Genomic DNA, 13,445 nt, shown 5'->3' with positions numbered 1-13,445 from the left:
TCTTCCGGTCTGTACGACATCTCAGCTATTGGGACTACCTCTGTTGGTCACACTATCACCGAGGAACATTCGAAGCCAACAGCTGAGTGGCAAGAGAAGGCTGAATACATTACATCTTTAGCTAGAACACCATTATTCTCAGGATTACAACGAGAAGCAGCCTTAGCCATTCTAGATATAGTGAACCACCATTAGTTTGAGGAATGACGGGACGTCATTTTATAGCTGGGGGGAATGTGTGGTAGAGCTATATTTTTATGTTTTATGTTATTTAAGATTTTATGTTATTAGAATATATACTGGATATATTCTATTTACAGTTATTATAATTTGTAATATGCTAGTTTACTCAGGTAGAACATTTCTTATTGTTTATATCTTTTCTATTGGTCAGTATGATTTAGGAGGGAATCTTTTGTTCAACTATTCTTTGTTCTGGGCACTTGGCTAAAATATTTATATGAAGTGGTAGCCATTTTCTTCAGCTCTATTGGAAGTTGTTATATCTTAAATTTGATATTGAAATAGTCTAGGACTTTCATATTCTTTTATAAGGTCAGTTTATTACTAATATATTCATTACAATAACATTCAAGTTTTAATGTTCAAGAGTGAGTGATATACAAGTGTATAATTGTATGAATAGGTGACCGTATTATGAAAGGTGTGTGCGATTGATTAAAGAGTAAAGTTATGTGTAAACTATTTATAACTCATAAAGTAATAAAGATAAACTTGATAATATAGTTTTATTTGTAAGATTTAATAAACTATATAAATTCTACATAAAACTGGTAAAAGTATGATTTATACTTTAATTTCTAGTAACATTAATATATAATCTATTTTAACAGTTTGTATGAGTGAGCGTTAAATGATTTTATACTTCTTTAAAGTTAATACAAGTAAATATTTGATTAACCAGATTTAAGGATAGATAACTCTGATTATTCTAATCTAGCAGTATAAATAAGGTTTCTATGATTTTAATATTTTGTCTTCAGGTTATATTATTGAAACAGAATGTAAACTGATTCAAATCAATCAGTTGGTGAAAAGACCTTTGCACTACATGTGAGGTATGTTTATATGTATACAGTTTGTATTGTTCATGTTACTTTTATGTTGCTTTGCTTAAATGTATTGTCTGCTTTGTGTAACTGTTGCAAAACGGAATGTCTTGTTTGCACTTACAATTGCGTGTTATTATTATGTTAAACTAACTATTTTTGGTATGATACTACAAGCGTAGCTATGTATTAGCTGTGAACTTAGTCTGTCGTTGCATATTTCACAATGCACTAAATACAGAGAAATATAGAATGTACTTATTTAATACAGAATTCGGAATGGTGTAATATCGTTTTGTGTAGCTTGTAAAACTATTATTTTAAGGGCAAAGGAAATCTACAGTTTTCTTCTATGCATATAGATATATTGATTTTATAGTAATTGATAATTACTACTGATTGAATTGTATAAGAATTATATTGTTATTATTTCAGGGTCATTTTTTTTTTGTTAGAATATTAACATCAATTCTGATGAAATAAAGAACCTAAGACCTATCAACGTGTTTGTGTTTATTTAAATACATGGGAAGCACGACTACATATTGATACTTGTATATAACAGTTACATTTATATTTAATTTTCTTGCATTTTTATATCATTGAGTTGGGTCATGCCATCTTATAGTCAATAAGAATAATTGAATGCATTTTCGTTTTTAAGTGGGGGTCACGAAAATTACATATTCATCTAGATTTTACCTTTTTTTTATTAAGTGGGGGGAGTTTGCAGGAAAAGTGACAGGATCTTACCCTGTTCACAGGTAGGGCTATTTTTTTAAAAAGTGGGGCGAGTGGGTGAAAAAGTGGGGCGAATTGCCAGTGGGTCGATTTGTCCTATTTCCATCCCGTAAATGTTTTCCTGTACTTAGGCTAACCCAAATATTGAAACTAAAAAAAATAATTTCTGATTCTTTACTGTGCAGGAAAATAATATGCAAGGTTATGAAATAATTCCACCAATTTTAAAATAAATCTAAAATGAAAATTAAGAAATAAAAAAAAACTATGTTACATAACGTTACAACGGGAACTGTCGCCATTTTGAAAGATGTACACAAATATCGTTGCCAAGTGGTTGACCTACCAAAATATTTTAAAATTTTAACTTTAAAACATTAAGGTAAAAAGCATTATGACTTTCTCAAATTTATCGAGATAATGGTTCTTTTCTGACATTTACTGAGGATGCTTTTGTGTAAGAAATGACTCCAAAGTTGGCAAAAAATATCAAAATAAATGGGGTACTGCCCATTTTGGGATTTATACCATGGTATGGTTTAAGAGGTGTGTGTGTGTCAATACTGCTAGTGCTAACTTGACTTCCTTCAATATATTTTTTTAAGCACTATAAGCCGTGTTTCTAATGATCAATATAAGAGGGTGGTAAAGGGGGTACTGAACACGGAAACACGTGAAATAAAAATCGCAAAAACGTTTCACGAAAATTAAAAATCGGGGAAAAACGAAGCACGAGAAATAAAAACGTAAATAATATGAGGCAGGCATTACCTGTGAATGGGGACGAAGTCTGTATTAATTTTTTTTTTTAATTCAAACATGTTGATAAAAGAAACGGAAAAACCGTAACGTTTCCGATATTGGTTCTGTTGTTTGGGATTTAGTTGTGACTTTTTTTAAGTTATGACGTCATATTCAATGTAAACAAAGAAACGCTGTTATCCAGGTAACGTCTTTTTCATATCAAACAATTATTAAAAAAGATTGGGTGTTAAATTCCTTCCTTTATCAGTCAGAGATATAACTCTATAGGGTTATTACAGAAAATAACTTACGTCTGTTATTACAGATACTTTTCCTTTAATTTTCTATATCTGTAATAACATATGTTTGTTATTTGTAAAATTATTTAATCTATAGTGGACTCTAGGGAACTCTTGAGACTTTGCGCAGAAACTAAATGCATAGCCTTGATACTTAATTTCTAAATTGAATTAATACATTTTTGATTAACCATGGTTAATCAATGATGACAAGGCTATTAAGGATTACTTAGCTGTGATAACAAGGCTTAGTTATTAAAGGAATGTAACTTATTATATAAGACACTTGGGAATTACTGAGAAACTTGCGCAGAACCTCATTACATGCTCTGGTCATTATTTCTTACAACAAATTAAAATACATTGTAATTAAGCATGATTTATGTCTGAGCAAATGCTTTGAAGTGATATAGAAAAGCTGAGATAACACCCTTTAGTTATTACAGACATATTTTTTCTGTAATAACATATAGGTGTACTATCCAAAAGTGGAGTTCTATGAACTGTTACATCTTTCAATAGTTAAGTAAACATAAAGACAATAGTAATATCAACAAAACTTGTATAAATTTTAACTAAATTTATGATGTATATTGTCCCTTTGAAACATGTAACATACGTATGTTATCCTAGTTCTTTGATTTTTAAGTCCACAATAACAAATGTATGTTATTTTCCTGTAATAACCCTATAGAGTTATATCCCTGACTGTTTATTTGTTGATATGTTGATAAATATACATTTTATTCAAAGTCTCATGCAAACAAGACCGGAAATGGAAGTAGATCTGAAAAAAAAAGTTAACGATTTTGAGTTCATTAGTAGAATGAAAAATTCGGGGAATTTTCCCGATTTTTAAAAATTTTTTTTATTGATTTTTCTACCGTAATTGGGGACTCCGTCCCCATATTAAGGAAAAAAGTACCAGAGCCGTTCTTGGAGATCATGCAGCCATTATTAATGGACAATAAAGACTTTGCGGTCACCTTTTAGTGATCACTATTTACAAAAAATATCTTATTTGAGAAAAATTGTCAGTATTCATAGTAATTTGAAGGACTTCATTAATATCATACATATTACAAAAGTAGAATTGTAAAAATACACATCAATTTCTATTAGATAACACAAGTTTTAAAAAAGAATGTATTATAACACACTGACTTTTTAATCAAATGAGGGACATGCATGAGAAATTAAGAACACCGACACGAAACATGGAAAATAAGTGAAAACACCATGCAGACAAATTGAGCAAAACATGAGAAAAAGAGAAATAAAACGTCAAAACACGAAAATATGTGAAATAAAAAGGCCAAAAACGTTACACGAAAAATAACCCTTTACCACCCTCATATACAAATACCAAATTCAAAAGGGGGTGGGGTGGGGGTTCAGACTTTATTGGGACACCTGGCATGTTCATTTTTAAGTTTAGGATTGCATGGAACAAGCTATAATATGAGGCAGGCGTAACCTGTGTAAAGGGACAATGTCTGTATCAATGACTTTTTCTAATTCTAACATATTTAATGTTTAAAAAGAAACGTTTCAGATGTTGATCCTGTTGTAAGGGATTTTTAAATGTGACGTCATTTCAATCAAAGAGACACTTAGACTCATCAGGTAACGTTTTTTTTTTTCATATCAAAGAATAATTAAATTGAAATTGTTATTGTGCTCTGATGATTCCTTATATATAACTAGACTGATAAATATATATTTTACTCAGTCTCATATATGACAAATATTTTATGAGACCAGAAGAAAGAAAGAGATTTCTGCGCAAATGGGGGAAAATAAAAAAAGATAGAAAACAAAAAGTTAACGATTTTAATTTATTTATAGTACATGCAGATTAATTTTTATGCCCCATTTATGGGCATTATGTTATCTGGTCTGTGAGTCCGTTCGTTCATCCTGTCGTCTGTCCCGCTTCAGGTTAAAGTTTTTGGTCGATACGGTTTTGGATGAAGTCCTGGATTAACTTGCAACTTAGTACACATGTTCCCTATGATTTTATAATCTTTCTAATTTTCTAATTTTATTGCAAAATTAGAGATTTTCCCCCATTTTCACGGTCCACAGAACATAGAAAATGATAGTGCGGATGGGGCATCCATGTACTAGGGATACATTCTTGTTTTTTTATTGATTTTTTTTTTATGTAATCATGGTAATTGGGGATTTTATCAACAGGATTTCTGAATTTATGTGTTATATTATTGCATTAGGGAATTAAGAATTTTCATTTTTAGGGACTCTTCGCAGTGTTGCCTTTGTTTGTATGAAAAAAATTAAGATAGCATTAGCTTACCCTTCCATACATTGTAGCACAAGGGTTTTTAAAATTACTCCTGGGTTTTTGTAGGAGTTCATGCATGTTTTAAGTGTTCATGGAGTGTTCTGTTTGTGACTGTTCCTTTTGTACCCACATTTTGTTGAACTGTCAACGTATATTTGTTCCACCTAACAGAAGTTCCAATGGAAACTTTATTATAAACATTGCCATAATATCTATTCCTGTTAGAACAAATATCCTATACCATTTATTCTGTTAGGAACATATACTGTAATATTTATTCCTGCGGAAATAATATTCCAGAATATATTTTCCTTTTGGAACTTATATTATGAAGGAACTTCTATTCCGTGACAGTTTATGTTTATTTAACACCCAATCCACCATAAATAAATTAGATACTTCTTAAATAAATTTTAACATTTCTTTTTTGTATGGTTTTAAGTCTTTGGATTTCTCCTTACAAGATAATTTTGTTCATCATGGTCAAAGTTATAAATGCAAGAGTATTTAAAATTAGTAAACCATAGGACACAATTACGCATAGAAACAAAACAGAATTTAAACAAGATGCGTCAGCACAATTAGAATAAAAAGATATATTCAAAGAAAAAATAACCCTTCCAAACGAATCCAAAGAGTGTAATTGCGACCCCAATTTATTTATGAATAATGTCAGTCACTGAGTCAGTGTTCACCCATGCCACAGGTGCGAGGCTTTTCAAGCTTTTTAAATAATTAAAATTTAACTGTCGAGAGTGGAGAAATATCGTACTACCATGAATACACAAGTTATAGTGTCGGAATCTGTTTCTCTGATGAGTTTTATCCTTATTGCAGTCTTCACGATGAACTGTAAAATCTACAGGCCCGGAGCTAATTTTTGATTTTTTTTAGTTAGATTCTGTTGTCCTGTGGATATGATTTTTACAGGCCTGAGAGCAATTTTACAAGCATGGGCTGCTGTTCAGCGCGAAGACTGTTGTTGTTCATAGATTTTTAGAAAACTTGTGTTCCTAATATGCGCCGTCATCAGACATGGTCGTCACAAAAGGAAAATTCAGAAAAAAACAAAACATTTTGATGTCATAATAAAATTTTGACTAATCATTTTCCGAGAACAGATATTTCACTAGTGAGAAGAAATATTTTTCTCACACTGATCAAGAAATGTGAAAATAGTACAAAAATTAGAGAAAATTACTTATCATTGCTTATATATATACAAGTAAATTTTAAAGAAAATTAACATATTAAGGGAAGATTACACAAACATCATTTAAATGCTGGTTTCTAACCTATTTTTTTGATTTTATATACATCAGTCTTCATGCTGAAGCACAGGCCCAGCAGCCCAGGCTTGTTAAATTGTTTTCAGTCTTGTAGAAATCATCTCTACAGGACAACAGAATCTACTAGTTTTCTGGGGCCTGTAGATTTTAAGTTTATCCTGATGACTGATACAAGTGCATGTAGGTTGAATTCATAAAGGTCAGGAATTTTATATATAAGTGAATTGAAACAATGAAACATAATTTGTACATGTATCCTAAAAAGTCTTTAAGGTTTAAAGAGTTTATACATAGAACATGAAGGACAGCTGCTTGAAACTTTTAAAGTGATTTATTGATTCTATGAACAATTTCACTGAGATCATAAAATATTAATAAACAATAATTTACAATCAATAGACAAGGTCACATATGAATATCAATAGGTTTTGTTAGGATTTGTATTTAAGAAAAGGAAAAAGTTACTGAAAGTTTGTCTCATGTATCAGGTATATATTTTTTAAATGATTCCAATTATAACTGATTCAGATACATCCAGATCCTGAACTTTCATTTGACTTTCTAATTGATTCTAAATAATCTTATGATGTTAATAACTGTTACACCTATTCCTATAAAAATGAGACTTTAAGTGTCCTCAAACGTGAGCTGTTAAGTCATTTCTGGAGTAAGCTTCTTTCATGCATGGAATAACTATATCATGTATATTGTTGAATCTTCTCAAATTATGATAAATAATTTAAATTTTATTGTATCCCTTAATAGACACCTCATCATGTTCATTAAACATTTATAAGACAAATTCAAGACTTCAACGAATTTAGTTTGAGGATAAATATAATTTCAAAGTGCAAACATTATTATTTACAATTTAACATCCCAGAGTTTGTGAACATTGTGACTTACATTTGACTATCATAGTGGTATACATACATTTGTGTATGTGTAAAATGTTTGCTTTGTTGGCCATGATTCTGTAAACAAGGTTTGTAAGTTCACACAGAGCATATTATTTTTTATCAACTACTTTTAAATATCTACAATGTAGATCACTTACCTTTGTCATTTGATTACAAAATTAGTTACTTATTTAATTAAAGACAATCCCCCCAAAATATGATTAAGTACTGATGAAACCTATTCATAAATTTGTGAACAAATTAATTACTATGTATATTATAGATATATATGATATATTTGTAAATATATATAAATATTTAATTTTCAGACTTCTATATATTTGATATTGGAATGAAACAATATGCCTAGAAAGTTACCATTCCGAGTGATTCATGCCTCTGGACAGGACGAAAGTTACCGAGCATCAGAACTTAATTACCATAGTCCTTTAACCAAGGGATGGCAGGCATCAAGGTAATTAATATAGCACGTTTAAATTAAGTTTTTAATGCTATTTGATTTGCCCCATTATCATGATTATGAAGTTTGCCTGTTTTTATAATATGTTGAATGATTGATCTATCACAATGATGATTTATGTAACTTGTATAAAATTTGACCTCCACTCTTTATAATAAGTATACCCCATTCCTAAAAGAGGGTGGAAAACTGATTTACCCCTGTATGTTCATCCGTAAGTCTGTGAAATTTCATCATTTTTAATGCCCCATGGGCATTATGTTTTCTGGTCTGCATTCGTCCAATTTGTTCGTCCGTCTGTCCCGCCTCAGGTTAAAGTTGAAGTCCAATCAACTTGAAACTTAGTACACATGTACATGTTCTTTAAGATATGATCTTTTTAATTTTAATGCCAAATTAGAGATTTTCCACCATTTTCACGGTCCACTGAGCATAGAAAATGATAGTGCGGATGGGGCATCTGTGTACTGGGGACACATTCTTTTTCTAAATGTTTTTTAAGTAACCATGATTCACTGCTACCATCAATTTGGTATTAATCTTTATGTGGGCATGCTTCAACTTGTGATTATTTTCCCATTTTCACTCCTTTCACTTATCAACTACCTGTCACCCAAATACTTACATCAGGTTTATCATAATTTGAAAGTATCTAACAGTTCAACTTTTTAATAAACTAATCTGATGTTTTAATTATCTTTTAAATTGTTTCAGATATTGTTTGTACCCACAAGACATTGTGCTACAGTTGGACCAACGATGTCGTTTACGCAAAATACAAATTCTCTCTCACCAGTATCTTATAGGTGAGGCTTTAAATCATTGTTCTGGTTTAACTTTTAACCTCATCAAATGGAAACATGTTTTTAAATAGTTATAAATTCTACTCATACATGGATCGATATTTTCTCTGTATCCAAAAAATAGGCAGAAAAAGCAAAGTAATTTTCTGCTGTCTTGAGTTTCTGTTTCGGTACTGTAAAGATAAAATATATCTTTCTGCTGTCTTGAATTTCTGTTTCGTTACTATAAAGATAAAATATGTTAAAGGACAACTTGATTGTGACTTAGCTATGATGATTTAAAGATAAATAATTGAAGTATTGTTCTCAAATAGCACTAATTAACTGTATAATATGACCACTTTTGCCAAACAACCAAGACAAGTACAAAAGAGAACATAAACTTTTTAAGTTATATATTTATATATAACATGTTTAACCCCGCTGCATTTTTCGCCTGTCCCAAGTCAGGAGCCTCTGGCCTTTGTTAGTCTTGTATTATTTTAATTTTAGTTTCTTGTGTACAATTTGGAAATTTGTATGGCGTTCATTATAACTGAACTAGTATAGGGGCCAGCTGAAGGACGCCTCCGGGTACGGGAATTTCTCGCTACATTGAAGACCTGTTGATGACCTTCTGCTGTTGTTTTTTCTATGGTCGGGTTGTTGTCTCTATGACACATTCCCCATTTCCATTCTCAATTTTATGCAACTCGTCTTATCAGCCGAACTATGTTAGATCTGTTTATTTGCTTACGCACAAATTAATGTTCTTCCCTCTCCAGGATTCGAACTCATGCGTATATATATATATATATTAATTAAATATCTTTTCAGCAACCAAGATAGAATTTTTTGTTGGTGATGTCCCAGAAGATATGTCACCTAATCTGGAGAATGCCAGATATACAAGACTTGGGTAAGTACTGAATTACTTCCCCTTACCTAATCAGATATGTCAACTAATCTGGAGAATGCCAGATATACAAAACTTGGGTATGTACTGAATTACTTCCCCTTACCTAATCAGATATGTCAACTAATCTGGAGAATGCCAGATATACAAGACTTGGGTGTGTACTGAATTACTTCCCCTTACATAATCAGATACGTCACCTAATCTGGAGAATGCCAGATATGGAAGTACACCACTAATTCATGGTCCCATTGCTTTCTATGTTAAATTCCTCTGTTTCAAGCAGGCACACCTCTTTTATTCTAAGTTCAAATAAAGTGGCAATCATTGCATTTCAAAGCAACACTTTATGGAGTCTTGTACTGAAAAAATCAACATACCTTAAGTGGCATATAAGAAAGAACTGGTTCCTGGAACTTCGGATGTACCAAGACAGGTACTTCAGATCTGACAAACAGACAAAATTTACCCTCTTTTTAACATTTAGTGCAGTTTTTTCAATATTTAAAATCAAAAGTCCAAAAGTGTTTAACAATGATCACCAGTCCTTCAGCTTTCATTTGATACCAAAAATACCTAAATATTCTACATATTTTGAAAGTAACACTCATGCGTAGGAACTATTTTGTGTTAAATATGTACTACTTTCTAGTATGTGCTTTCAGGCCGGGCCCGAATTAGTGGTGTTACACCATATACAAGACTTGGGTATGTACTGAATTACTTCCCCTTTACCTAATCAGATATGTCACCTAATCTGGAGAATGCCAGATATACAAGACTGTGGTCTGTACTGAATTACTTCCCCTTACCTAATCAGATATGTCAAGTAATCTGGAGAATGCCAGATATACAAGAATGTGGTATGTACTGAATTACTTTCCCTTATCTAATCAGATATGTCACCTAATCTGGAGATTGACAGATATACAAGACTTGGGTATGTACTGAATTACTTCCCCTTACCTAATCTAATGTGTCACCTAATCTGGAGAATGTCATATATAAGACTTGGGTATGTACTGAATTACTTCCCCTTACCTAATCTGATATGTCACCTAATCTGGAAAATGCAAGATAGACAAGACTTGGGTATGTACTGAATTACTTCCCCTTACCTAATCAGATATGTCACCTAATCTGGAGGATGCCAGATATACAAGACTTGGGTATGTACTGAATTACTTCCCCTTACCTAATCAGATATGTCACCTAATCTGGAGAATGCCAGATATAAAAGACTTGGATATGTACTGAATTACTTCCCCTTACCTAATCAGATATGTCACCTAATCTGGAGAATGCCAGATATACAAGACTTTGGTATGTACTGAATTACTTCCCCTTCTAAACTGATATGTCACCTAATCTGGAGATTGACAGATATACAAGACTTGGGTATGTACTGAATTACTTCCCCTTACCTAATCAGATATGTCACCTTATCTGGAGATTGACAGATATACAAGACTTGGGTATGTACTGAATTACTTCCCCTTACCTAATCAGATATGTCACCTTATCTGGAGAATGCCAGATATATGACTTCGGTATGTACTGAATTACTTCCCCTTACCTAATCAGATATGTCACCTCATCTGGAGAATGCCAGATATACAAGACTTGGGTATGTACTGAATTACTTTCCCTTACCTAATCAGATATGTCACCTAATCTGGAGAATGCCAGATATACAAGACTTGGGTATGTACTGAATTACCTCCCCTTACATAATCTGATAAGTCACATAATCTGGAGAATGCCAGATATACAAGACTTGGGTATCTACTGAATTACTTCCCCTTCTAATCTGGAGAATGACAGATATACAAGACTGGGGTATGAACTGAATTACTTCCCCTTCCTCTATCTTCTGTGTAAAGAATTGTGTATCATGTTAGATGGATGCATCTCATTTCCCATTTGAGCCAAAGACAATATCTAAGGGTTATTTAATCAATTAATGTTAAAAGTAACTTTTGAAGAGAGGAGAGGGACACCTATTTGAACACAGCCCTTACCCAAGGGTATATTGAACAAAAATTGCACAGAGACTAGTATATTTTCTAGTTTACACTAAAAGATATGTATAAAACCACTATATTTATACCGCTTTGAAAATAGGGGGTATACTGTTTTACCTCTGTCTGTCCATCTATCCATCCGTCAGTGCGTCAGTCAGTCAATGAATATTTTCGTCACATTTATCTCAGGAACCACTTGACAAGGATTTTTGAAATTTGGTTTAAGGGTTTATTATACTGTGTGATGCATTTACAGATTCATCACTCAACAACTTCCTCTTTACCGAACACTTGTATCATTTTACACATAAAAGCCAAATTGAAAATTTTAGTCACATTTTTCTTAGGAACTACTTGACAAGGAATTCTGAAATTGGGTTTCAGGGTTTATATAAGTCAGTTATACTGTGTGGTGCGCTTTCAGATTCATAATTACTCAACAACTTCCTGTTTACCAAAATATTTCGGTGGGGGTATCATCAGTGAGCAGTAGCTTGCAGTTTTACTTGTTTTTCATATTATTCTACTGTGCTGAGAAAGAAATTTATCAGTCAGTAAGATGAAAGGAAATTTTTTGTAAAATAGCAATAATAACTGATATGTTTGTTATCTTCAGTCATGTTTTCTCTCTCTCCCACAGATATGTATCATTATCAGACAATGAAAAGACAGGATTTAAGGCCAGAGAACTCAAGTCTGTACACGTGGATGCTGTGGGTTTGTACCTGAAACTCAACATCCATAAAAACCATATCAACAAATATAATATTTATAATCAGGTAAATTAACCTAAATAAAACCATATCAACAAATATAATATTTATAATCAGGCAAGTTAACCTAAATAAAACCATATCAACAAATATAATATTTATAATCAGGCAAGTTAACCTAAATAAAACCATATCAACAAATATAATATCTATAATTAGGCAAGTTAACCTAAATAAAACCACATCAACAAATATAATATTTATAACAGGCAAGTTAACCTAAATAAAACCATATCAACAAATATAATATCTATAATTAGGCAAGTTAACCTAAATAAAACCACATCAACAAATATAATATCTATAATCAGGCAAGTTAACCTAAATAAAACCACATCAACAAATATAATATTTATAATCAGACAAGTTAACCTAAATAAAACCACATCATCAACAAATATAATATTTATAATCAGGCAAGTTAACCTAAATAAAACCACATCAACAAATATAATATTTATAATCAGGCAAGTTAACCTAAATAAAACCACATCATCAACAAATATAATATTTATAATCAGGCAAGTTAACCTAAATAAAACCACATCAACAAATATAATATTTATAATCAGGCAAGTTAACCTAAATAAAGCCACATCAACAAATATAATATCTATAATCAGGTAAATTAACCTAAATTAAACCATATCAACAAATATAATATTCATAATCAGGCAAGTTAACCTAAATAAAACCACATCATCAACAAATATAATATTTATAATCAGGCAAGTTAACCTAAATAAAACCACATCAACAAATATAATATTTATAATCAGGCAAGTTAACCTAAATAAAACCACATCATCAACAAATATAATATTTATAATCAGGCAAGTTAACCTAAATAAAACCACATCAACAAATATAATATTTATAATCAGGCAAGTTAACCTAAATAAAGCCACATCAACAAATATAATATCTATAATCAGGTAAATTAACCTAAATTAAACCATATCAACAAATATAATATTCATAATCAGGCAAGTTAACCTAAATAAAACCACATCATCAACAAATATAATATTTATAATCAGGTAAGTTAACCTAAATAAAGCCACATCAACAAATATAATATCTATAATCAGGTAAATTAACCTAAATTAAACCATATCAACA

The 13,445-nt window shown here is 31.3% G+C and overlaps 1 protein-coding gene across 3 annotated transcripts in view; it reads left to right on the top strand.

Moving 5' to 3' along the window:
* Positions 1–2,103: 2,103 nt before the first annotated feature.
* Positions 2,104–13,445, top strand: part of LOC143056934 (centrosomal protein of 104 kDa-like) — a 67,686-nt gene continuing 56,344 nt past the window's right edge. For 2 of the 3 annotated variants that reach the window (XM_076230140.1, XM_076230144.1), the window contains exons 1-5: positions 2,104–2,193; positions 7,677–7,822; positions 8,543–8,634; positions 9,448–9,529; positions 12,191–12,329. In XM_076230140.1, coding sequence (XP_076086255.1) covers positions 7,710–7,822; positions 8,543–8,634; positions 9,448–9,529; positions 12,191–12,329 — 426 coding nt within the window. In that variant the 5' untranslated portion in view covers positions 2,104–2,193; positions 7,677–7,709. Of the gene's footprint in view, positions 2,194–7,676; positions 7,823–8,542; positions 8,635–9,447; positions 9,530–11,174; positions 11,231–12,190; positions 12,330–13,445 lie in introns of those variants that run through there. The other variant, XM_076230141.1, reaches the window with a different exon arrangement.

Source organism: Mytilus galloprovincialis, chromosome 13, assembly GCF_965363235.1.
Source record: "Mytilus galloprovincialis chromosome 13, xbMytGall1.hap1.1, whole genome shotgun sequence".
Lineage (NCBI taxonomy): Eukaryota > Metazoa > Mollusca > Bivalvia > Mytilida > Mytilidae > Mytilus > Mytilus galloprovincialis.
The sequence above is the reverse complement of the archived record's forward strand: the minus strand, read 5'-3'. Positions and strand labels throughout refer to the sequence as shown.